Source organism: Thamnophis sirtalis, unplaced genomic scaffold (genome assembly GCF_051295495.1).
Source record: "Thamnophis sirtalis isolate CommonGarterSnake01/CBP01778 unplaced genomic scaffold, rThaSir2_p1.2 scaffold_1, whole genome shotgun sequence".
NCBI lineage: Eukaryota > Metazoa > Chordata > Lepidosauria > Squamata > Natricidae > Thamnophis > Thamnophis sirtalis.
In genome coordinates this window covers 169,046,422-169,073,315 of record NW_028261381.1, presented here as the reverse complement: position 1 = coordinate 169,073,315, position 26,894 = coordinate 169,046,422, and the positions used below count along the sequence as shown (strand labels likewise).

The 26,894-nt window shown below is 41.9% G+C and overlaps 1 protein-coding gene across 4 annotated transcripts in view; it reads left to right on the top strand.

Moving 5' to 3' along the window:
• Positions 1-26,894, top strand: part of CRTC1 (CREB regulated transcription coactivator 1) — a 94,580-nt gene that overhangs the window by 39,387 nt on the left and 28,299 nt on the right. For all 4 annotated transcript variants that reach the window (XM_087703256.1, XM_087703258.1, XM_087703257.1 and 1 more), the window contains exons 2-5: positions 21,407-21,523; positions 21,940-22,077; positions 22,641-22,702; positions 25,395-25,489. In XM_087703256.1, coding sequence (XP_087559382.1) covers positions 21,407-21,523; positions 21,940-22,077; positions 22,641-22,702; positions 25,395-25,489 — 412 coding nt within the window. The remainder of the gene's footprint in view (positions 1-21,406; positions 21,524-21,939; positions 22,078-22,640; positions 22,703-25,394; positions 25,490-26,894) is intronic.

Genomic DNA, 26,894 nt, shown 5'->3' with positions numbered 1-26,894 from the left:
AGCGGTATATAAGTCTAACTGCTATTGCTATTGCTATATAGGGCTTTAAAGGTAATGACCAACACCTTGAATTGCATTCGGAGACCAATTGGCAGCCAGTGCAGCTCGCGGAGGATAGGTGTAATATGGGTGTACCTCGGTGTACCTCGCAGCATCCTTACAATCATAGGATTAAAAATGGGTGCTTGGCAATTGGCATGCAGTTAAAACGGGTGCAGTGTCCCATATGGACACTATTTGTGAACTTCCCAGCCAGATTCTGACTAGCAAAGTCCATGGGGGAACCTGGATTTGTTTAACAACCAGGTGATTCACTGAAGAACTGTGGTGATATGCTTAACAACCTGTGGCAAAAAAAGGTTGTACAATTGGGCGTGGCTCACTTAACCACCTAGCTTAGCAATGGAAATTCTAGTCCCAATTGTGGTCATCAATCGAGAACTACCTTTAATTGCTTCCAGATTTTCTCTTGGATTCATATATTTAAGTGCCCAATATGCAGGGGTGGGATTCAGACGGTACGGGCGAACCGGATCTTAATTTTACATCTGGTTTGCTGAACTGGTAGTTGCAAGGACTGGCTGTCCCCGCCCACCCCACCCCGCGTCTTCCAGTAGTTTCCACGCGACCCATTTACCATGCCAGGTAAGTGCATGGCCCCGCATGGAGGCTCTAGGAGGGCAAAAAATAGGCCATCCTGAAACAGGCCTGTTTTTGCCCTCTGGAGCCTGTGGAAGGCCGTTTTCGCCCTCCTGGAGGCTCAAAGAAAGCCTCCGGAGCCTGGGGAGCATGAAAACACCCCCCCCCCTTGTAGTGCAGGTGGCCAGGTAGGCCTGCCCACCATGGCCGCACCCACACCAGCAACCAGGCAGATAACCGGTTGCTAACATTTTTCAATCCCACCCCTGCCAATATGTACCATGTAAACTGGAGGCAGGTTTCAAAAAGGAAGATTAGGCCCTACTGACTAAGCTCCTGTATTGTCTGAAAAGATACCCAGACAGCTCACTTACCTTCTTTTATTGCAGCCTATTTGTAGCCAGTCTAAGCAGAGAAACCCTGCCTGGCTCAATTGTATGAAAGGCTGACTCCATAGAAAACGCTTAATAGATTGACAGAACACCTGGCTTTGCATGCAGAAGTTAGTTTCTGGCATCCTTGGTTAAGATTGCCTCTCCCCTTGAGGATTTAGAAAACTGTTACCATTCAGAGTGAAAATGCTACACCACAAATCAAGTGAATGACTATCTCACACTCTCAAGTTCAGTTCTTGGCATCCCTCATGTAACTTGTCTCCAATTGCAATAGCACCTAGCAATAGCATTTTTATACCGCTTCATACATCTTTACAGCACTCTCTAAGCAGTTTACGGAGTCAGACTGCTGCCCGCAACAATCTGGGTCTTTATTTTACCGACCTCAGAAGGATGGAAGGCTGAGTCAATCTTGAGCTGGTCAGGATCGAACTGCTGGCAATCGGCAGAATTAGCTTGCAATCCCGCATACTAACCACTGCACCATCACAGCTCTTTATAATAAGGCTTATGTGTCTTAGATTTGAAGAATAGCTGTCAGTTAGAGGAGACAAGGACTGGGCTAATGGTCCTAGTGGACCAATTTGATAGATAGTCATAAAAAAAGATATTGGGCTGTGAGAGATAAATGTCTCTGAAGTGTTGGTTTTGATATTTTATTGGATGTAGAGTGTGTGTGTGTTATGTCTGTGTGTGAGAGAGGGGAAGGCGCAGTGGTTAGAATGCAGGATTGCAAGCTAATTCTGCCAACTGCCAGCAGTTCAATTTTCACTGGTTCAATGTTGACTCCGCTTTCCATCCTTCCGAGATCAGTAAAATTACCCTATATTGTTGTGGGCAAGCAGTTTACAAACTGCTTAAAGAGGGCTGTAAAGCACTGTGAAGCGGTATATAAGTCTAAGTGCTGTGGCTATTGCTATAAGAATTCATGGGGAGCGGCCCACTGTCAATAGCGTCTTTATTTTTTATGTGCTTCCCGCCATCCAGTAATGGAACGATAATTGTGTTCCATCACCCCAACACTATTTACAAATGCTGCAGAGCCACAATACTCTAAAGCAGCATGCTGGCTGAAGCATTCTGGGAGTTGAAGTCCACACATCGTACATCTGTCAAAGTTGAGAAACACTGCCCTAAAGAATATAAACATCCCTTGTTTGCTCATATCAGAACTATGCTCAGTTACATAAGTGCATATTTATTCTGCTGCTAAAAATAAAAATGGGAGCAGAAAAGCTATTTTAATCTTGCTCAGCAGTGGGCATGTCTGCTTTTTTTTGTGTTGGATTTTCGTTTTGAGTTATTTTGTATGCTGAATAGATTATTTAGTTAAAAGGGTAGGTAAGTTGACTGTGGATAATAGAGCATAATGGTTGCAAATTGAGCTATGAGTGATGAAGTCTTCAGCTTGAATATCTCTTCTGCTAGATATTTCCTTGGTGACTTTACGCAAATCACTAGTTATCCCACTTGTAATAGGGGGATAATAATACTTACAAGGAATTATGAAAATTACAGCCTTACATAGATGGAATGGCTTGAACACTTATTTTCTTATGTAAAATTTACCCAATGGGACAGATAGAAAATAGAACTATATATCTGGGTGTTATTTCTATACCTAGTTTTTTTTTAATAAGTCTTGAATCATAACGTGCTATTCAAAAACTAAAAAAACTTGCAAGTCCTACTTAATACTTGTAAGTTAATAACATGTAAGTTTTATTACTGTATGTCATAAATTATCACTGAATAATATTTTAGGGCCAGATGGCTAGCTTGTTGTCCTCCACACTACAACTAATAACAGTACCAATTGTTAGTGTCTGAGATGCTGGAAGTTTTATCGGTTCTGGCAGGATGGTGGGGGCTGTGGAAAGATTAGTTCTGACAGGATGGGTGTTAGTGGTGTTGGAAGGATCATATTTCTTTGCAGTGATCTGATCATTAGCACTCTCCCTGAGAGTTCTTGAAGCCACTTGGGAGGGTTTATCTATGCCCTCAGAGTCACCTGTCAAGAGCGATTCACACTTTTTTCCTACATTTTTCCTTCTCTCATAGTTTGACAATACCAGGGAGGGAGATAGATGGAATGCAAGGGAGGGCAAATGGTATTCAGGCATCCCACACAGTGGGACATTGCTGGCATCCCAAGGACACACCGAGCAGATGTCCCGGTGCGGGTGTTTTCCCATAACAAAATGAACAGGAGTGATTGGTGGACGGTTTGGACTGGGAAAAGGGGGAATTAACTTTGCTTACTTTTGTGCAGGAAACCCAGAGCTGGTTCCACTTCTTCTGTGCCAATGTGGTTTATTCAGCAAAGGTTTATACTCTTGGTAAAATAATGTCCCAGGAGCTCCTTTTTCTGGATTTGCCAACTGGACAGTTGATTGTGAAGTTTCCGCTGTTCGCCCATGAGGCCAATGTTGAGAAAAGACAGGAGACAAATTTTCTCGGGATGGAGCGACCCAGATGAGAACCTGAGAGCCCCTTTTATTGAGACAGGACAAAGGCAGGAGGAGCAATAGCATGTGATAAAAAACAGCCTGTAAAAGTACAATTTCTAATCTACTGCTTCGGGAAAGTTCTCTCTATATATGGTCAAATCCTGGACGTCAATGGTAGGGCACATCTCAGAATGTTATGTTATTCACTATCAGGATGTTATGGCTTTCTCGGAGCCAGTTGTCTCCTGTGTGATTCAGCGTGACCCTGCAGGCCCTAGTATGAACTAGGCCATGGAGGACACACACCTACACAAGGAACCATATTACAACAGTTGATATCACCTATATCAGAGTGCAAATGGGAGTGGGATCTTCTTGGAACTGCTGAAAGGACTATGTTGTAGACCAGGGGTGGGTTTCAGGCGATTCACGGTGGTCCCCGCGAACCGGTTGGTCGGCGAACCCGGAAGTAAGTAACTTCCGGGAACGCCGAAGGGTCCACCCGCCCGCCCGCGTTTCTTACCCGGTTTCTTACCCGCGTTTCTTACCCGGTTTTGACGAGTTCTGCGCTTCCACGTATGCGCAGGATGTATACAGCGCCTGTGCGATCCTCCAGGAGCAGCTGGAGCATCGCACAGGCGCTAGTACGCATGTGTGCACTGCGCGCGTGCACGAGGACGCCGCCGGCCCCGTTCCAACCAAACTGGTTGGAACGGGGCAAGAAACCCACCCCTGTTGTAGACAGGAGATCCGTGATGTCTTATTCCCCCCCCCCTCTATTGAGAGCGGGCTGCTCAACTTTAACATAAATGGCCAATTTTACCCCTCTTTCAAACCAATGGTCCTCCCTATCCGGAATGTAGCAACAATTCTTCCATCACCTGCACCATCCTGCCAGAATTGATGAAGCTTCTTGGATGAGAAGTGAAACGTCTTCTTCCTCAAGGAAAAAAAAACAAACCCTTGCCTTTTGAAAAAGCAACTTTGAGACATCTAATAAAGCTATTTCCTAGAAACTGGTTGTGTGTGTGTCTGTGTGTGCACACGCACAGACAATGCAATTTCCAGCTCTCCCCACCTCACTTCTCCAATTGGGAGTTAGGTTTCCCCTCCCCTGTTGTTCCAAGCATGTTAAGCTGTCAGAAGCTGAAGATGCCCATTTCTCTTTTCCAGAATAAAGCAGTCGAGGGATTGCGTAACTCTAGTTAAAGAAAGTGATAGTGGGCGCACCTCGGTTCGCCCACGTTACACCTGTCCTCCGCGAGCTGCACTGGCTGCCTGTTGGTCTCCGGGTGCGCTTCAGGATAATGATGACCATCTTTAAAGCACTCCATGGTAGTGGATCTGGGTACTTGAGAGACCGCCTTCTGCCGATTACCTCCCTGAATCGACCAATTAGATCGCACAGACTTGGCCTCCTCCGTATTCCATCTGCCAGTCAATGTCGACTGGCGACCACACGGAGGAGAGCCTTTTCTGTTGCTGCCCCGACCCTATGGAACGAGCTCCCCATGGAGATCCGCACCCTCACCACGATCCAGACCTTCCGCGCAGCCCTCAAGATCTGGCTCTCCCAGCAGGCCTGGGGATAGGCTTCCAATTACCCGCCCGAGTGTTTGATTGCTGAATGAAAGTTGTGTTTTATTATTTTTCTTTTGTTCACAATGTGTTTGTTTTGACCTTGCACTTCCCCTCCCCTGTGGTTGTAAGCCGCCCTGAGTCCCCTCAGGGAAAAGGGCGGCATATAAATCCCAATAAACCTGAAACCTGAAACCTGAAAAACATTACCGTAAACCAGGCTTCTTTCTCCAAATCAAGGAGCACCAGATGTCCGGCCCCAGCCAACGGGGTAGCCTTTACGGCTCTACTTGCAAGCTTTCCAGAGGCATCTGCTCTGCTTTAGAAAGCAGAATGTCTGAGTGGGTGGACCTTGGTCTGATACAAGGCAATTTTTCTTGTCCGCCCACGAGGCCCTCTTTGACGCCTTATCCTTAGCAGATCAGACATGCAGTGTGGTGAGTCGATGAAAAGGACAGAGCCTTCTGTTTGTTTTGGGATGGGGAGCGCACCACAATTACCTCATTAGGTTCAGGATTCAAGCTGGCAGGATGGCCTGATTGACAAAATACTTGGCTCTCAATCTGCTCCTCCTGCCTTTCAGCAGTCTGCATCGATCTCTCTTATTTTTAACCAGGTTGCATTAATAATACAAAAGCAGTTTGAACATTTCTCAATCCTTGCCTGAAACGGGTAGGAGGAGATATTTCATACGCAATTCTTGGTGAAGTAGCTTGCGTGTAGTGCAGCTTTTATAACTTTTTAAAAAATACTGTGTTGCATAATCAAAGGGCTTCTATGTGAAATAAGACATCTGAAGCTACAGTACAGGTAATCCTCAACTTAACAGCCATAATGGGGACCAGGATTTCCGTTGCTTAAGCAAGGTGGTTGTTAAGTGAGTTGTGCCTGATTTTATTCCCCCACAGTTATTAAGCGAACCACTTCAGCTTTTAAGTGAATCACTGCCATTAAGTGAATCTGGCTCCCATTATGTTTATTTTTCTGAAGCCAGCTGGGATGATCACAAATAGTTTAGGGGCTCATGCTTGAGCAGGGGGTTGGATTAGAAGACCTTCAAAGTCCCTTCCCGCTCTTATTTTGTATTCTCTAAATCTGGGGTCCCCAATCCATGAGCCAGCACTGATCCGCAGCATGCCAGAAACTGGGCTACACAAACAAGCAAAACCCCATCTTTGGGCAACGGAAAACCTTTCTCCATGCAACTGGTCCCTGGTGCCCAAAAGGTTGCCACTACTCTGAATGGCAATCACATCACCCCGGGATGCTACTACCATATGCTGATTACCAAGCACCTAAATTTTGACCATGGGACTTTGAGGATGCTGTGATGGTTGTGTGAGAACTGGTTGTAAGTCTCTTTTTTTAGTGCTGTTTCACTCACAAAATGAATGGTTGTAAGTTGGGGACAACCTGTATTTAAATGAAGTACATTTTACACTCACCTGATGGGATAAAGCGTTTGCCTACCTGGCAATCATCGGCTGCTCATAACGAGACTCCCTAAAGACAGTCCCTAGGATAAATGTTTGTTGCAAGAAAAAACAACAGGATTCCCCCCCCCCCGCCTTAATTTTTCTAATTCTAAAAGTTCAGAAAGGAATTTGGCTATCTCTTTTCTACCCCAAAATGGTGCTTCCAGGTTTTACCATTACATTTTGTTGATTCTAGGATTGATTTGCTCAAATTCTATTGATAAGAAGTTATTGGCAAGGCAGTGTTCTCAGAGTAATTAACAGAAACAGAACTCTTAAAAGGGAGGGATAATTTGGAGTGGGAGAAAAAAGAATTGGGAAATGGAGAAAATAATGCATTTACAGCACTATCCATCCTAGATAATGACTGCAGAAGAAGAAGTCTATTCAGAAGCAGCATCTTTTGAGTTCAAGGAGACTAATATGGCTTGCATCTTAATGTCTGCACCATGAGTAAGATGACTGAATGAGAATGATAGTTTAAAAACCAATGGAAATTTCTCCAGTAAAATACTATACAGGTAATCCTCAACTTGCGATCACAGTCAAGCCCAAAATTTATGTTGCTAAGTGAAACATTTGTTAAGTGAGTTTTGACCCATTTTTGCAACTTTGGATCGTTGTGCTGGTGCCACGGCTTGTGGAAGGACGCCACGTGCTGTGTCACGCTGGTGCCACCGCTGGTAGCAGGAGGCCACGTGGCACATCATGCCAATGCCACTGCTTGCAGCAGGATGCCAAGTGCTGCAGTGGTGCTGCTGCTCGCTCGTGCAATGGCCACACGGTCTCTTGCCGGAAGTGGTGGCACCAGCGTGCCATGTGGCCTCCTGTCGTGAGCAGCGGCATCAGCGCGATGTGCCACGCAGCCTTCTGCTGCAAGCGGTCGCAGAAGTCAGGCAGTAGCATGACAGATGTCGGGTATGGGAGGCCTGGTTGATCCTAAGGATAACGGGCAAAACAGTCACCAAAAATAATATCTGGTGCCTCTTTTGGAAGCAAAAAATTATAAGACGAGGTCTTATTTTCGGGGAAACATGGTAGTAGTTTCAGGTTTTGGTTCTCTGAAGTTGGGGTGGGGGGGCATGTAATCTTTCCTATTGTACTTAAGAGCCTGTTAATTGCAGATGCCAAGAAGGTAAGCTGAGCTTTTCTGCATGCATATTGGATCACAATATCACCCCACCCACCCCATTTCAGAAAAAGATGATTTATGACCGTTTTTCAGTGAAGTTACACGTTAAACATTCTACCATCACTGTTGATGAACTGCATTGACTGGGACATTTTTTTTTTAACTTTAGTCATTGTGTGGCAAATGCATTATAGTATTTTCTTCTGCTAAATTCTACATTCTGCAGTAGCCTATGTACATGTCTGCCCACAATCTTTTCTTCTTCTCCGGATTAAATACACCCGCTGTCAGCAATCATTTCCATACGGTTTCTGTTTTTCCCCTTCTTTCAGAGCCCTTGTCAGTTTGATTGCTTTCTTCCCTGACAGTATCATTCCTCCAATGGTCCTAGAGGTGGATGTGCCGGGGCCTGAGTCCCTGAGCATGTGAAGAGATTAAATCTCTTGCCTTTGTAAGCTGTCGCTGATTATCACATGTTCTCAGCTGCTGTGTATTTTTAATTTCTGTACTTTTTACTGTCATTGTTTTTTTTATTTTTCTCTTAATGTTGTTTGCTGTTCAGACCCCTTCTCAAGATGGGTAACCTATACGTATTTATTTGGAGGGAGATTTATTTGGAAGATGGATTGAATTGATTAAAAGCCCTGGTGGCGCAGTGGTTAGAATGCAGTACTACAGGCTAATTCTACTGACTGCTGACTGCCAGTAGTTGGGCAGTTCAAGCCTCACCGGCTGAAGGTTGACTCAGCCTTCCATCCTTCCGAGGTCGGTAAAATGAGGAGCCAGATTGTTGGGGGCAAGGGGCTGACTGTAAACTGCTTAGAGAGGGCTGTAAAGCACTGGGAAGCGGTATATAAGTCTAAATGCTGTTGCTATTGCTAAATAAATATATAAATCTAGGTATGGTCTGATGAACACAGGAATATGTTTCTTTTGATTTTGATGTTACACTCATTATACTGATCGCCCTTGACTTACAACCATTTGTTTAGTGACCATTCAAAGTTACAACAGCACTGGAAAAGGTGACTTAATGACCATTTTTCACACTTATGTCCATTGCAGCATTCCAATGGTCATGTCATCAAAATTCAGAGGCTTGGCAACTGGTTCATATTTATGACAGTTTCATTGTCTTGGAGTCGTGATCATTCTGATAAGCAAAGTCAAGGGGGACTCTAGATTTACTTAGCCACTTCCTAACTTAACAACTGCAGTGAATTCAAGTGTGGCAAGAAAGGTTGTAAAATGGGGCAAAAAAACTCACTTCACATCTGTCTCGCTTAGCAACAAATTTTGAGCTTAATTTGGGTTGTAAGTTGAAGACCACTTATATAATGCAGAATGGCAATGAGCTTGGTTTCAGCTGCTTCACACTGTTGGCTTCCCTTCACCCTGCGATCCACAAGACCCCCATTATTGGAATGGCATTTTTCTCTTCTGAAATGTACACCTATTTGGAACAGTTTTTAAATTTTTTAGTCTTCATTTGCTATCATACTGTAGGTCTTCCTCTTTTTTTAAAAAAAACTTTTCTTTTACTACTGAAATAGCTTAAAAAGCCATTTTCATGGCGGTTAGCTTTTTTTAGGAGCTCAAGTTGCACATATTTATGCTTTTATTCCAGAATGTGGTGCACTGACCAATCAATTAAAAAAATCTATAACCTTTTAAAAATTTGTCCCTATCACTTTTTCCTGAAAATATTAAGTATTTGCAATTAGACATTATTGGCAATTTCATCCATTTACTGTACACGTTATTGACTATAAGCAGTAGTGCAAAGGCAGGTAGTTAAGTCCTTGATTTACCACCATCATTATGCCTATTATGGTCGTAATGGTTGTAAAGGGCTCATCACTCAACAGACCTCATTTTACAATACTGTATTTATTTATTTTTTGCAACAGCTGTTAAGCGAATCACCACGGTCATTAAACGAATATGCAGAAGGCACAGTTATTAAGTACCGTATTTTTCAGATTATAAAACGCACCTTCCCCACCCCCCTAAATGAGCATGGAAATATTGATGTGTTTTATATACCAAATACAGCCATTTTTGGCCTCCAAAAATGGTTGTTGCCTTCCCCCAGTCCCCAGAAGCACTCTGCAGGCTTCAGCAGGGCTGGGGTAAGGCAAAAATGCCCCAGTTTTTGCAAAAAACGGCCCATTTTCCACCCTTTTTTTTCAAAAATGGTGTTTTTGCCTTCCCCCAGCTCTGCTGAAGCCTGCAGAGTGCTTCTGGGGGCTGGGGAGGTCAAAAGCTTTTTTTTTTCTTACTTACCTCTTCGAAATCTTGGTGCATCTTATACACTGGTGCGTCTTGTAGTCCGAAAAATATCCATGGTTCGCTCTGTGGCCGTTTTGCTGAAAACCAAAAGTAAACGCTGATTTTTGGCAAAACCATTTTAAATTGTAGTCATATGGCTGAGGGGGATGATAATGGCCATACATGCAGTTTGGTTTGCCAAGTAGTCCAAATGTATTCATGTGGCCATGGGAATGGCAGCATTTGGAATCATGGAGTAAGTACCCTTTGTGGTGGGAGGGTATCCCTTGTTAAGCAACTGCAAGAGGAAGCAGCAACTGTGTTGCTAAGCCGCAGGATCATGCGTGGCATTGCTTGATTCCACAGACTTCATGTCACTTCTAACTGCAGTTGTCAGGTGAATTAAGGCAGGTCAATAAACACACTGTCATATGACCATGAGTTGCGACTTCTCCAGGCTTCCAACTTAACTTTGCTTGTCATATTTGAATATGTAAAGCATTGTATGTTTCAGTGGGAAAGGAACTTCAGATACAATGTAAAAGCTTGAACAATGGGAGAATATGTGGATGAAAAGTTTAAAATTTACACTAAATTACAATGTAAAAGAAACAATTTATGAGATAATGTATCGTTGGTATTTAATACCAGATGAGTTATCCAGAACATATTAAGGTATTTCAAATATATGTTGGAAATGCATATGTAAAGAAGGGACTTTTTAATCTTTTATGGTGGACATATGATAAAGCAAAGAAATATTGGAGTAGGATTCATATTCTACTAGATTCTCAAAGTGAATGTAAAGATAAAAACCAGAAACTTTTCTCTTGGGTTTAATGGGAAAAGACTTGGAAATATTTTTGGAGGGAACTTATATATGTTGATGGTAGCAAATTACTTTATGCTCAAAGATGGAAGGATACTTTAATCCCTCCAATCGATGAATGGTTGCAAAAGCTGATAGAGTTAGCATGAAATGGCTAAATCGACTGCTGCTTTGATAAAAGAAAAAAAACACAAGTACTTTTGTTGGAAACCGCTCTTGGACTTTGTGCTTGAGGTTGAAAAAAATGAAACTTTGATTTTGGGTTTTGCTGATTAGATAGATCTCTTGTTATCAAAGTGGCTGGTTTATACTATTACGTGAAAGTAAAAAGTTGAGGTTTTATGTTAATGCCTTATTCTACTGCACCCAAAGGAATCTGAAGTATCAATGCCCTTTTCTTTTTCTCTTGTTCTCTACACTTTTCTCTTCCCTATTTGCTATTTGCTTTTTGTATTGTTGTATTTTATATTATAAACTAATAAAAAGGAGAGAAAAAAATACCAAGTCGACTTTGTCAGGCTTCCGACCGTAGCCTGACAGACTTGACTTGTCAATAACTGGCTGCAAATGACACAGATGACAATTACATGATGGTGGTATGTTACGTTGGCTGAAACTTTGCCATCATAACTTTGAAATGAGGTCAATGAGGAAAGACTAACTGTATTTGCTATAGTGGCGAACACTAAGACTCTCTGTATGTATAGCTCAGGGTGAAGATGCCAATCACCTCCACTAGACCGATTAGATCCCACAGATTAGGCCTCCGAATTCCATCCGCCGGCCAGTGCCGACTGGCGACTACCCGGAGGAGAGCCTTCTCTGTGGCTGCTCCGACCCTCTGGAACGAACTCCCCGTGGAGATTTGAACCCTCACCACCCTCCAGGCCTTCCGCAAAGCCCTTAAAACCTGGCTGTTCCGACAGGTCTGGGGCTAAAGAGCTGTTGCCCCCGTCTCGAATGGTATGACTGTTGTGTGTTTTTAAATTATGTATGGTTATGTTTCGTCTTTTATTTTTTGTCTGTACCCCCCTTCCCTGATTTGAATTGTGAGCCGCCCTGAGTCCCCTTCGGGGGAAAAGGGTGGCATATAAATATAATCAAATCAAATCAAATCAAGATGTTGGGGTTTTGCTGTTCACTGAGCTCTTGGTTTTCTTCCTGCAAAAAGTGCTTTCACAGGTGCTTTTTCAAGAGGCAACTGGACTTCCTTTGGTTTTCCTTGAAAACATTTTGCTTCTCATCCAAGAAGCTTCTTCAGTTCTGACTGGACGGTGAAGAATGGAAGGATTCCCATTCAGCAGTTCCAAAAAGGTTCCACACCCATTGGCACTATTCAGGGTGACCCTGAGGGCACAGATAAACCTCCAAGTGGCCTGAGCGACACTCAAGAGAATGCTAATGGCCGGATGACTGCAACAGAATATAAACCCTTACCTTCTCCGCCATTCAGTCACAACTGAAGAAGCTTCTTGAATGAGAAGTGAAACATCTCCAAGGAAAAACAAAGACAAATCCAGTTGCCTCTTGGAAAAAAAGCAACTTTGGGACAACCACGACCTGGCTGAGAATCTCCATAGACATTCCTGCAAAAACACAATTACCAGACTAGGGAACATTGCCAATGCTTTGCGCAAGAACGTAGCAATAGCTGGCTTTTTATATGTGTCTTACCTGTCTGGATCTGGGTTATTTAGTTTTTGTGCCTATTTCCAATTGGCCTACCTGGCTTGATGGGTGGCATTGTTTCATCCTGGATGGTTCCTGCCTGTTGTGTTCTTGCTCATCTATTGCTAAGTGTGCAATAAGGAAGTCATCCCCTTGCTTGCTTCTTCCTTGGTCTTTGCTTGCTTTTTGTAGTAATTTAAAGACCAGAAATAATTGATGTTCATGATATTATTGGCTGATCTACCAAAATTCCAGGCTTCTGGGAATTCTCTTGCATTTTTGGATTTTGGGTTAATCAAAAACAATTGCCACTTCTTGGTTGAATTTATCTGTATTTGTGAAATTAAAGAATTATCATAAGCTAATTGATATTAGCAATAGCAGTTAGACTTATATACCGCTTCATAGGGCTTTCAGCCCTCTCTAAGCGGTTTACAGAGTCAGCATATCGCCCCCACAGTCTGGGTTCTCATTTCACCCACCTCGGAAGGATGGAAGGCTGAGTCAACCTTGAGCCGGTGAGATTAGAACTGCTGAACTGCAGATAACAGTCAGCTGAAGTGGCCTCCAATATTCATGGATATCTATTCTGTTTAAATATACTAGTGACTTTCCCAGTTCTTGCATATGTTATAAATAATAATTCTTCTGTCTTTATGTTTGGATCTTTGGGGGGGAGGGAAATGGCAGTTTTTTTTCTTCCACAATTTTATTAATTTCATTATGTGAGAGTGTCAATTTTTGAACAATATGCATAAAACAAAAACGAACCACTCACCACTTGAAAAGGGAAAAAACAGTGCAGTGCAACAAATAAAAACATAGAAAAAGACAAAAATCCCATAATTATAAATATATTCTAAGTTCACTTGATTTTATACATCTCCAAAAAAAGGAAACTAAACTTTCAGTATTCATCAGGCTTTCCAATATTTTTGTTTTCAGAGAGAAAAATATTGTAACATTTTCTGATTGACAAGATATATAATTTTGTCAAAAATTGTTAGATAACACATTTTTAACAATCTTTTATATCTGAAGTCACAATACTTTTCCACCTCCAAAGCATTATTCTTTTTGCTACTTCTGGAATACAAAAAATAACCCCATCTTTGTTCACAACATTTTAAGTTCCAAGTCATACAATAAACATGGTTTTAAAAAACAAAGTTGGATCTTTGAGTTTCTTTGCTTAAGATGCTTTGGAGGGATTTTCACAGTTTATGGGCTGCTATTATTGTGGCTGGCCTTGACCTTGTTAGCCTGGCTATTCCCTGGGGTATTGAGGCCAGGAGGTTAGATAAGCTTATTGTGTAATATAGGTTGGTGTGCCTTAACAGTGTAGTGTGTCTTGTGGCTGTGATTTTGCATTGCCTCTCTTTTGTGTATTGTAGTTCTGCTTTTATTCCTATACACAGCCTGAGGTCATATCTTTTTGAAATTAGGCAGCGATATAAAGCCATTAAGTAAGTAAATATGCCTAGTTATTCAGTGATTTCTGAATTATTCTTTGTGTATAGGAGTATTATTCTTTTCAGCAGGGATTCAATTACATAAGAAACTTCTTTATATACAGTACCATACAGCAGAAGTCAACATACAAAATCAGGAATACAGAAGCAATATTCATAGAAGCAAGTCATTACAGAGTAGAGAGATAGAGGCCTATATTATACAGAAGCTGCGAAGTTACAGAGGCCAAACCAACTCTTATATACAGTTCAGCAAGCCACACCCAGACTCCAAACTGTCTCTTATGGCCATAAAAAAAAATACTATGTTTCAGTTCCCAAACAGTCCCCATTGGCTGACCTGTTGCCATGTCTATTCCAATCTATGAACATTCATACTCTGACATGCTTTTATCGAGGACTCTAGAAATGTGATCAACATTGAGGCCCTGGAACAGATTCTGAATCTCCAGAGTATAAGAGCTATTCTTGAGAGACTAGTACGGTGCAAACGGGGCCGGGCGTCCACCACATGAACGCCTGCAGCGTACTTACTGCCCACGATGCCTCTGCGACACTCCAGTTGCTCGGCAGAGCATCGTGCAGGTGCTGTATGCTCCGTGCGCGGAAGCCCTGAACAGCTCAAATACAGGTAAGGAGTGCAGGCGGGCAGGTGGCCCTCCGGAGCACCGTACCAGAATGGTACCTGGTGCTCCCAGCAGGCACTGGTATGCCTGTACTGGGGCGTACCGGTCGTATCCCACCACTGCATTCCTCTCTCTCTTCGGCCTCTCTGCTTGTTGTCTTCCATCTTCTGGAAAACTTCCTGAAGCACTTCTTATGTCTTATTCAAGAATTCCAAACTTTGAACAGCTTACATTCCCTACTCCGTAAATAAGGTTGATTATATGCATAACAACGGCATCAATTTACACTTCACCCTTGAAGAAACAATACCAGAACCCATTAAAGTAAAACTCCAAATAATAAGGAGGGACGAAAATTCATCACATATCTAACTCAAGGGTCTCTTGAAAAGTCAGGATTTAATAGTCTTTCTAAAGCCCAGCAGAGTTTGGGCTCTACAGATCTCAGGGGGAATACTGTTGAGGCTCTTAAACGCTACTATAATCTGAAAAATTTATGTGTCAGCTTCTCTCTTTATAGTTCCTTTGTTATCCATGAGATTTTTTTCTTAGTTGCTGGAACGGTAACCTAAATCCAAGATCCTGTTTGAAGTTATCTTAGCCATTTGCAAATGAAATAAGAGGCATCACTCCGCTCCCAAAGGTGCTTTTTTCAAAAGGCAGCTGGACTTTCTTTGTTTTTTACTTGAAGATGTTTTGCTTCAGTTCTTCAGAAGAAGCTTCTTGGATGAGAAGCAAAATTTCTTCAAGGAAAAACAAAGAAAGTCCAGCTGCCTTTTGAAAAAAGCACCTTTGTGACAACCATGGCCTGGATAAGTGAGAATCTCCATAGACACAAAAAAGAGGACCCCTTCTCTACAATCTAAGCATTGGGATTTATTATTTATTTATTTAATTTTAGAAAAAAAGCAGTCTCAAACATAGCATAGTAGCTGCTGATTTTTACCCAGAATGACAGCAACCAAGTACATGGATCACATTTTCACACATCCTTGGGAAACCTTAAGCCTATTAGGAGTGCGGGGGAGGACGTCATCCATTGAGGAGTAAGGCACTACTTTACAATGAGAGAGAGAGGGGGGGGGAGAGAGAGAGAATCCTTTATTGTCATTGTACAAAATAAATACAGCAAAATTGGTTTAATATTACATTCAAAATATGCATGGCACAGCACCAGAATCCATCAGGTAAAGCTGACTCTGCCTGTCCAGTCAGCTGACCTAGGACCTATTAAGGGTCTCTTTCCTTTCTAGTATATGGGGTGTGGTCAGGATAATAGTTTCCGCCACTTTATGAAACTTCCTCCAGAAGTATAAATGACTTCTACTGTGTTACATTAAACAGATTAAATCCATATCCTTTCAGCAAGACTGCAGAGCAGGCTTGTTGGCACAAGGTGCCTGATAAATGTGCTTGGCTTCCAGAGGGCATTTGTGGAGATTTCTAGAGCCTCTGGAAAAAGACAAAAACATATACAAGCCCATAGTACGGGGGTCAGCAACCTGCGGCTCTGGAGCCACATGTGGCCCTTTCAACTGTTTGCTGTGGCTCCTGTTGCCGGTGTGTAAAAGGAAAAAGGACACCACGCTAGGAGGAGACTCTATAGTGGGGGAACTGGACTTCTGTTCGGCTCCAGAATTGAACAGGGGGTTTCTCGTTAGGACCTTTGTGGCTTTTTGAGTGTTTAATGTTGCCGGCCGCTGCTGTAGTAGGACCTACATTGTGGTAATAAGAACAGCAACATGTCGTTAGGGGTACTTAATGCTCTCTAAGCTTGGTTGTGTCACCCAAGGATGTGAAAACAACTAAGCTCAGAGAGTACCAAGGACTTCTCACTTCAGGCCCTGAGCTGCAAATGTTCTCCTTTATTGGTAACATGTAAGTTATTTTACTCACGAATGTACATGTCCCACAGTGGTGGGATTCAAATTTTTTTTACTACCGGTTCTGTGGGTGTGGCTTGGTGGGCGGGGCTTGGTGGGCGTGGCAGGGGAAGGATACTGTAAAATCTCCCTTCCGGCCCGACTCCAGGGGAAAGTTACTGCAAAATCCCCATTTCCTCCTGATCAGCTGGGACTGGCTACTCTTGTTTGCATTGTTGGGTTTTCGGGACTGAGTACATTTCCCCGCTCCTAATCAAAAGCCATATGAGGCCATTATCTGAGCCTCTCTGGCTGGGTGGGGCCAGGGAGCATCAGTGTGCAGACAATACCCAGTTGTGTATCTCAGCCCCTGATCCAGAGGTGATGATATTATGGACTTATTTTTCTGCAGAAAGGCTGTTAAGGCTCTGTTGGTAGGCGGTGCGATCATTGGGTTGTTTCATTGATGCAGGCTCTTAATACTTTTATTGTGACTATTTTCTCATTTTGTTGTTTTAAATTTATTTATGATTTCCCATGATCTAAAAGTTGCTATGGTGACTGAGGTGGCTTATAAATTGAGTAAATAAATAACTCTTTCAATTCTTAAATTGAGTAAATAAATAACTCAGTTCTTAAGTGGTCTGATTGATAGAATCTACATTGGGTGTATAGCCGGTGATGTTTGTTATCACTCTTTATTTTGTTTTTGTTTATTTGCTGTTGTACCCAGAGTCTTTTGGGATTTGGGTGGATTATAGAGATTGCTAATAAATAAGTAACCCCAGCAAGCTTCCTTTAGTCTTCATTTACTTTGCTGGATCAGAAGTAAAGATTCATCTAATCCCATTCTTGAGTGAATTTTAAAAGTTTTTTTTTTAATTATCTGAGGCTGACAGAAATAAAATCAGGCAAGATTGGATTTTAGTACGGAGAGACCTAATAAAAACCCAAATCTTTGCAGTCAAGGTTGGGTCAAGTTACAGATTTCCATCACAACAGGCCAGAGCAAGCCAAAAGCTAAAACCAGAACCATGGATAGCTCCAAGCCAGCTTCTGGCCTTGAAATTCTCTTTTCCTGCATCAGTAGGAGAAAATATTTCAACTAAAACCAATTGAAGCTTTAATTAGGCAGCCATAACAGTAGCATAATGGGCTTCGCTCTCTCTCAGGGAGTTAAATGGATTGTTCAAAGACCTTCTCTTGATTCTGCATTCTGAAATTTCTATATAAGACCAAAGAGATGGAGGTTCTACTAGGGATTTTTTTTCTCTAGGTAGAACTGCAAGATTTTGTTTTCTGCACAGGAAGATGCAGGATAAGGGATGGGTTATATTATCCTCTGAGCCACCACCTGCGCTCCATACACCATGGATGGTCTGATGGTTCATGGGAAGAAAAATGCTCTTTTTTAAGCAGGTGATTTTGCTGCATCCCTTACACTAAATTAGGAGATGAAAAGTTGAGGCACATAGATTGAAATATTTTTATTTTATTTTATTATAAACCACATGCAGTGTGAGGTTATTAAAATAAGAGTACAGGCTAGGTTCTGTCTCTTTATCGGTGAAATTTTTCAGATACTTGGTCTTCTGGTGGGACTGTGTGTGTGAAAGAAAGCAATGTCAGTTGTATAACCAAGATTTGTGAATAAAATAGTTGTTAAAAGGTTTGAGGGTGGCTCAAACCTTTATGGCTTATACCCGAGATGGCGAACCTATGGCACACATGCCACAGGTAGAACGCAGAGCCATTTGTTAGGACATGTGAGGTGTTGCCCTGTCAGCTCCAGCATGCATGCTTGCGCTGGCCAGCTGACTTCGCCCTTCATTTTCGGCCATTTTTCGCCCTCCGGGGGCTTCAAGAAACCCTCCTGAAGGCTTCTGGGGGGGCAGGGGAAGCCGTTTTCACCCTCCCCAGGCTCCTAGAAAACCTCTGGAGCCTGGGGAGGGCAAAAAATGGGTTGACCGCATGCCAAAAGCGGGAGGGGGAGGATGTATAGAATTGAGGGTGTGGGCATGCCTGCGCTCCCCCTCGCTTTTGGCACACAATGGGAAAAGGGTTAGCCATCACTGGCTTATACAAACTTGATAGTTATCTGGGTGCTGACAAATACAGAAAGTCCTTGACTTACAATCACAGTTGAGTCCAAAATTTATGTTGCTAAGTGAGACATTTAAGTGAATTTTGCCCGATTTTATTATTTTTCTTGACACCATTGTTAAGTGAATCACCGTAGCTGTAAAGTTAGTAACATGGTTGTTAAGTGAATCTGTCTTTCCTGTTGACTTTGCTTGTCAGAAGGTTGATCACATGACCCTTGGACAACTGTAAATGTCATAAATGCGAACCACTTGCCAAGCACCTGAATTTTGATCACGTGACCATGGGAATGCTGTAATGGTTGTAAGTGTGGAAAGTGGACATCAGTCCCTTTTTTTCAGTGATGCTGTAACTTGTAATGGTCATAAGTGAACTGCTTGTAAATAACCTGTATGTTATTACAATGAAAATAATGAGTGAAAATCTGTAACGTTTTGAGAGAATGGGGATAGCAATTATCCCAAAATCCATTTTAGTATGATAGATGGTTAATGGCTTAAGAAATAATTGAGACATCATAAGAGAGAAAGAGAGGGAGAGAGATAAAAGGAAGAAAAGAAAGTAGTTGGATTATTTGAAATCAAAGGAACATTGTTTTTCCATCTTCCTCCTACTCTTACTGTTCTAAAGACTCATTAAAAACAGATTTCTTTTGGCTTTTGAGAGGCACTGCAGTAGATCTTTGGAATCTTTACAATCAGGTTGAATTTTGAGAAAAATCTAAATTTTTGAAAGACGCTTCTCAATATCATAATCCTAGGCATCTTTTTAAAAAAGAACCACATTGTTTGAGTTGCATAGTAAGAGTGAGATAAGAGTTTTTGTGTATAAGACAGGAGAAGCTTAGCAACCATTAACTGTGTCTACTGCAAGGAGCCAGCATCAAGAGGCAGTTTTTTCCTTATTACCAGCTGGGTGCCATTAAGGAGGGGAGATTTTTTATCTCTCTCAAGGCTTCTGAGATATGATGCACTGTGGGCATGTTTTCTAGGATTAAAATTAAAAATCTTCTCCTCCTTCCTAGTGTGGTTATCTCTTCCCACTTATGAGTATTACCATCTTGCTTGTATCTTTCAATTTATACTGTTTTTATTTGTTTCCTAGTATGATTTGATAGCTTGTTAGTAACCTTGACTATCACTAAGTGTTGCATCTTTTATTCTTGATGAATGTATTCTATTTTATTTTTCTTTACGTACTACTGAGAGCCTATGCACCAAAGACAAATTCCTTGTGTGTCCAATCACACTTGGACAATAAAGAATTCTATTTAGAATTCTATTCTAAAAGGAAACCTAAAAAAGATGTGTTGTTCTCCCATGAGTTTCTAGAGGTTTAGTTTAGTTTTAGTTTTATTTCATTTGTATGCCGCCCTTTTCCCTAAGGGGACTCAGGGCGGCTCACAACTCAAAAAGGGAAGGGGGGATACAAACAGTTTAACAAGAACACAAAACTATACATATTTAAAAGCACAACAATCATACCATTCGAGATAGGGGCAGCAAATCTTTAGCCCCAGGCCTGTCGGAACAGCCGGGTTTTAAGGGCTATGCGGAAGGCCTGGAGGGTGGTGAGGGTTCCAGAGGTGTGAATATGACTCTCCTAGCATCTGTAGGGTGATGCTCCTTTCTTGACAATATGCCTTTTGAGCGGGGTGAGCAACCACAGCAACTTTACAATCTGTGGACTTCAACAGAACTCCTGAACCCAACCATACTCGGTCAGGAATTTTGGGAGTTGAAGTCCACAGTTGCCTTAGTTGTCCACTTCTGCTTTTGAGACTCACCCACTGCCTTCAACTGCCCCCCCCCCGCCCCAAATAATTCTGTGATCCCTCCATAGCCGGACTTCCAAAGCACATTGATTTATTCTGGGTTTAAAACAAAGCGCATTTCTTGCGCATCCATAATGCAAGGCGTATGTGCTGCAGTATACTTTTGAATTACAGCAGACAACAGTTTTAAGGTGGGGTGTGTCTGTGGTGCGTGTATGGGTGTGTTTTATTTTTGAGCCAGTGATAAGATTGAACTTTTTCACCCATTTCCCCACTTTACAACTCTAAACATCTCTTTCGGTTTGCTTGTTTGTTTTAAAGAATTTGCACGACTGCTCAACTTGACCAGTGTCAGTCTGGGCAGTTTACAAGAAACAATCAGGGTAAAAATGTCCGTGACCCATCAAAACCGCGTTCCACAAAAGCGCGGTCGACGAAATCGCGTATGTGACGTCATCACAACGCGACGAAAAAGATCAAAAAATTGAAATAAAAATTAAATTACAGCAAACCGATTCACATAAAGGTAAGGGTTAGGTTAAGGGTTAGGGTTAGGGTTAGGTTAAGGGTTAGGGTTAGGTTTAGAGCGTTAGCGTTACGTTTAGCGTTAGGTTAAGGGTTAGCGTTAGGTTTTTCGTTAGGTTAAGGGTTAGGTTTAGGGTTAGGTTTAGGGTTAGGTTTAGGGTTAGGTTAAGGGTTAGGTTTAGGGTTGGTTTAGGGTTAGGTTTGGGGGGGTTAGGGTAAGGTTTTCGCTTTATTTTTACATTTTTCGATCTTTTTCGTCGCGCTGTGATGACGTCACATACGCGCTTTCGTCGACCGCGATTTTGTCGTCCGCGGTTTTGTGGTGGAACCAAAATGTCAGTTAGCAATAAACAATAATAAGCTGCTTTATTCCAAGTCTGTTTGTGAGTACCTTAACTTGCCGGTCTTGATAGCTGTATCTCTGACAGCCTGGAACTGAACCTGAACCTTGCTCAATCGTGCACATTCATTATGCTCAGCGCTAAATTCAGGGCTGTCTCCCATCTACTGAAAATTTCACAGGAAGCTTTCAGTTATCTCTTCCTAATTAGCATGAGCACGCTCACTCCTTTCCTCTGGCTTAATCTCCCCATCTTGTGTTTTCTAGTTACAGCTACAGAAAACCCAGTATTTGCAGTTGGGGCAGAGCCGTGGCCAGTACTATGGAGGATCCTTGCCAAACGTCAATCAGATTGGCAGCAGTGCGATGGACATGCCCTTCCAGGTGAATTTGATACCACCTCTGCTCGGAAGAATGACGGGAACATTAGAAACCAGCGTCTGTGCTCTGTACCAAAAGCTAAATGTATCCCTATAAATTACAGGCAGTCCTCGACTTGCAACCACAATGGGCACAAAATTTCTGTTGCTAAATGAGACAGTTGTTAAGTGATCTTTGCCCCATTTCATCACTTTTCTTGCCACTGTTCTGACCCAGGCTTCCTTAACAAGCATGAAGCAGATGGACTTGGCAAAACCTCTTTTATTTACACGACTGGGAATTCCTTTCATTCACAGTCAGCCAGGCTTGGCAAACCGGATCCGGAACCCACCACTGGTTATCTCCCTCCAGCAGCCTGATCCTATGGTGGGACATCCAGTAGGTTATGTTTTAAGCTCTTTCTCTGTCTTTTTTTTTAGACTCCCTTTCAGCCATCTGGGTTGGACACCAGTAGGACAACTCGACACCATGGGCTGGTAGACAGGGTATATCGTGACAGGAATCGCCTTGGCTCACCGCATCGGCGCCCTCTCTCCGTGGATAAGCATGGCAGACAGATATCCTTTGATTTGATAAAATGGCATGAGTAGGATGGGGTAAGCAGGAATAGTCTTAGACCTGTAGATGATTTTTATTAGATGGGAAAGGGTTGAACAATAGCGATGACAAAAATGCTTTTTCCTCTCCTCTTTAAAATAGAGTAGTTAAATTAAGCTGGGGAGGACGAAGTACAGACTTTTATTCTGTTATTTCCAAAAATATTCCTAGGCCTAAATAAGCCTGAATTTCAAGGCACTTTATTCTTTAATCAGTCTTTTATGCTTTTAATGGACATATAAATAGAGTCAAGAGGTTTTGCTCTAGCTGATTCTGCAGTGTTGTCACCTGACTTCTTCTGTTTGGTTATATATCATTGTTTTATGTGATCCTGGCTGGTTGGGATCAGTAAGAGAACACAACGGTCCTGGAAAAATAATGGCATCACACTAGCAACGAGTTGTTATTTGATTCCAAAAGAAGAGAACGAATAGTGCAAAAAGTGTTTTGTTTTTTTTTAAAAAAAGATTTCTTGAGAGAAAAAAACATCTAAAAAACATTTTCCCTTGACTGTCTGATTTACGTGGACAGCTGTCCATATGGTACTGTCTACCTGTCTCCTCCTTCAGATACAAGCTGGAGAAGGTATGTATACAATAATTTTGAAATATAAAAGTCTAACTTTTCAATTTACACAGCGATCTCTAAACGCATATTTTTCACCCAGTAAAGAATATATTACAGTATATATCATATCATCCAAAAAATGTTTATTTACCTATCCAATTTGTGCTGCCAACCAAAGTCAACTCTTTGAGATGGGCAGACATGTAATTCAGATAAAAAAATATTTATTTGACAAAACAATTATAATCATTAGCTTAACCGATTAGGTATGTGTCCGCATGTTTAACTATATGCTCCTTATAGTAAAAATCTTAAAAAGCTAGTGGACTGAAATTCCTGGACCATATCTTATTTGATTAAATTTACCAATTTACCATTTAAATTTAAATTTAAATGAAGCACGGCATTAAATGAAGAACCCAGGTTAGGACTAGTAATGGTTCACTATCACAGTTGAGTAACTACCATAATTAAATCTGGGCTTGGAATGTGGGCAGTCCTTCCTAAAGAGCATCTGAAATGGTTCAATCTACTATTCTAAACTTAACTGCATGTTCATGACAATTGGTATCTTTCTCCTCACTACTTCGACTCAAAGGCAGGTAACAATTAGTACTAATATTGTTTTCACATAGTCAAAACAACATTAACAAAACAAATTAAAAACCACAACGGCAGAATGAAATAATTTTAAAAGCCTAGGAAATTAATCTCTCTGAACATTCTGTTTCCCTAATACATAATTTGGGAAAAACATTCCAAAGCATTCCAGAGATAGGACAGGCTGACCACAGGGGGGGATCTTGGTGTTCACTGAGTTTGGTGGTTTTCTTGCAGATGTTTCATTATTTAACTACTGTATTTTTTTGAGTATAAGACGCACCCTTTTCCCTTAAAAAAGAGAGTGAAAATCTGGGTGCATCTTATACACTGAATACAACATTTTTGGCCTCTCAAAACCCTCTCCCTTTGCAAAAATGGCCGTGCATAGCCTTTAGGAGGCTTCCAGAATGCTCCTGGGGGCTGGGGAGGGCAAAAATGAGTGAAAAATGAGCTGTTTTTTGCTTGTCCCCCCCCCAACTCCAAGGAGCACTCTACATAGTACTCCTAAAGGCTATGCATGCCCTGTTTTTGAAAAAAAAAATGGGCCTGTTTTTGCAAAAAACAGGCCATTTTTGGGAGGTCTGCAGAGTGCAAAAACTTTTTTTTTAATTTGCCTCTTCAAAATCTTGGTGTGTCTTATACTCTGAAAAATACGGTAGGTAACATCTTCAGTGCTAGAAGGGAATGTTTATATACTAGTGGCCACATGTTGACCCCAAGTTGAATAATCATGGAGGACATCTAAGTCCAGTACTCCAAGAAAATTCTGCAGTCCAGAATTCATCTTCTGTGCTTTCAAAAGAGCCTCTGTTGAAATATTTCCATCAGGAAAACCCTCCAGCGCCAGTAGCACTTCCCTGATGTTTAAACATTTCCCTGGCTTACGATGCTTCTTTAACTTTCTTCCCAGTAGGGTCCCCCCACCTAATTCCACCCACTGAAGCAATGGAGATTTCTCTACCTTTTTCATTACAATCCTTCACATATTTAAAGACAGTCCTTAAACATTTTTAAGACAGACGAAAAACAGAAACAGCTTCCAAGTTGCAATCTGCCTTTTTTTTCTAGAAGGCCAGGAATGGAACTTCCGAAATAACTTTGAGGGTGATATCAGTAGAAGGGCAGCCTCATATGTGTGACTTGGTCTTTCACGTACTCTGATCTCAGTGTACATACAATTGTAAAAGTAAGGAGCAACATTTTGAATGTTGCAAGAAAGAATCTGATATTGTCAGGAAGAGGGTTGCAATCAAGATGAGGATAGTTATAAAAGACACAATCACATAAATGCAGTTAGTTTTGCTGACATATATGCATAAAATAGGGGCTTTCACAATAGAAATAACCTTTATTGTCACTTTTTTGGGTGAACACAATAGCAAGCATTAAAAAAATGAAATTATGTTGCGCAATCTCAATACGTGTGCACACACAGACACACAGAGTAGAATCTCTGGTCACGACCATAATTTGTTCCCTAACTTTGGTCACAAACTGATTTGGTCGTGACCTGAACCTAATTTTGGATATTTGGTATTTACAAAAAAAAAAATGGCACAGAAGGGGAAATCAGCTGCAGGGAGGGGGGAAAGTTGTGAATTTTTTGGTTGGAACTTGATTTGGTCATGGTCAGAAGCGTTCATGACCAGAGGTTCTACTGTGTGTGTGTGTGTATTATATCCACATGTGTGTGTGGATATAGTACACACATACATACACATATATGTAGATACACAGACACACTACAGACACATGCTATGGCAAGATTCTGTTCTTTTTTTATCACCCACTTTACTTCAGCTGCTATGAGTTTGGAGCCAACCTCTGCAGTCAGCTTGAATGGCTTGCTGTGCTAACAAAGGTGAAAACAGTCCTTTTAGGAATGCCAATAATTCTCCATTAGTCTTACTTGCATTATGCTAGGATATCAGTTCATGAAGAGCCATGGTTATAAACTCTATCCAAGGCAGAGAATATTATAGGGATATGAGGAATGCTTAGCAGCTTGGGAGCTAAATGTTTGCCTTTGGTAAAAAAAAATGCGTTCATTGCAACTGCTTTATATACTTGGCGAATATTTTAACAGCTTCTTCCCCTTCGTCACTAGGACCAATTCTGATTCTGCCCTGCACCAGAGCACAATGGCCCCCACTCAGACAGAGCCTTTCTCAGCTGGGTCACAGGATATGCAGCAAAAAAGAGGTGATTTAAAAAATAAACAAAGCAAGCACAATCCAGGAGTTGTGAAAGAAAGAAAAAAGAAGAAAGCTGCAAAATTGCCTGTAAACTTGGGGGGGGGGGGCGGGGGGGAGGAGGAATTGGAGAGATGCAGCAAAGATTGTGAAATTTCACATTAGAAAAATATTATCCAAAAGCTGAAGTTATTTTGGCTGTTTGTGTATTGGATCCCGAACAGGAAGAATCGAGATAGAAATGGACTCGCTGAAAACCCTGGAAAGTATGTTAATGCTGATATTCGTACAAAATGTAGATAATGTATCATAACGAATCATGACAAATAATAGCTGGGTTCCTCTCCTGCCCTCCAAATAAATCAAATAAATAGAGTTAGATGGACTACTACCATGTTTCCCCGAAAATACGATCTACCCTGAAAGTAAACACTAGCTTGATTTTTATTCGTGCGCCCAATGTAAGCCCTAACCCCCAAAATAAGCCTTAATTAAGACCCCGCCCACTCCAGAGTGCACAGGTAAAATTTAAGCTAGGGTGGGCATGTGGGGTGGAGCTGCCCTACTACTTACCTTGCAGCCACACCTCGCACACCCCAACAGCTGCCTCACCGGCCCATTTCTTCTGCAGCTACCAAGGCTTTCCTGAAGGCTTCTACAGCCGATAACAGAGCTCCAGATCGATCCGGAGCTCTGTTATCAGCTGCAAAGGCCTTCAGAAAAGCCTTGCCGGCCACAGAAGTTCCTGAAGGCCTCTGACAGCGAAAAGGAGGCCCAGGGCAATGCATACAAGTGAGGTGAGTCAGTGGATGACATTCCCCCTCCTCTGAAAATAAGACCTGGTTCCTTTTTTTGGTGGCAAAAAAAATATAAGACGGTCTTCTTTTGGGGGGAAGCATGGTAGTAACGTGACCAAGCCCAAGGCAACTTCTTAGACTTCTCTGACTTTCAGGGATATGCTGAGTGGATCAGCATTGAATAGTACAGCTCTGAACTTTCAGCTATTCTCAAGGTTCATATAATGATATAGGTAATCTAGTGTCCATCGTATCTGAACTTCATACCAAGTTAGTATTAAAGTTGGATTTGGCCTGCGACTTGTTTCTTGCTGACAAGTAGCAGCCCTCCTGAACTACTTGATTTTTATCTTTTTTTTAAATGGAAGATGCCAGTAATTTTGTCACTGAGCTGTGTGTGACCTTTCCTTAAGAAGCTTTGAAAAATGCCTTCTGCTGAATGTAACTACCCGAGTGACAGCTGCCTCTACTTTCCTGATAAGAGTGATTTGAAGTCTTCATCTTCTTCCCTTCCCACTGTAGCCCTGCACAGCTGTCTACTTGGTTCACAGGAGTTTGAAGAATGGAGGGGCTGTGCACACACACACACAAGCTGCCTCCCAGTTCTGTCCTCACTGT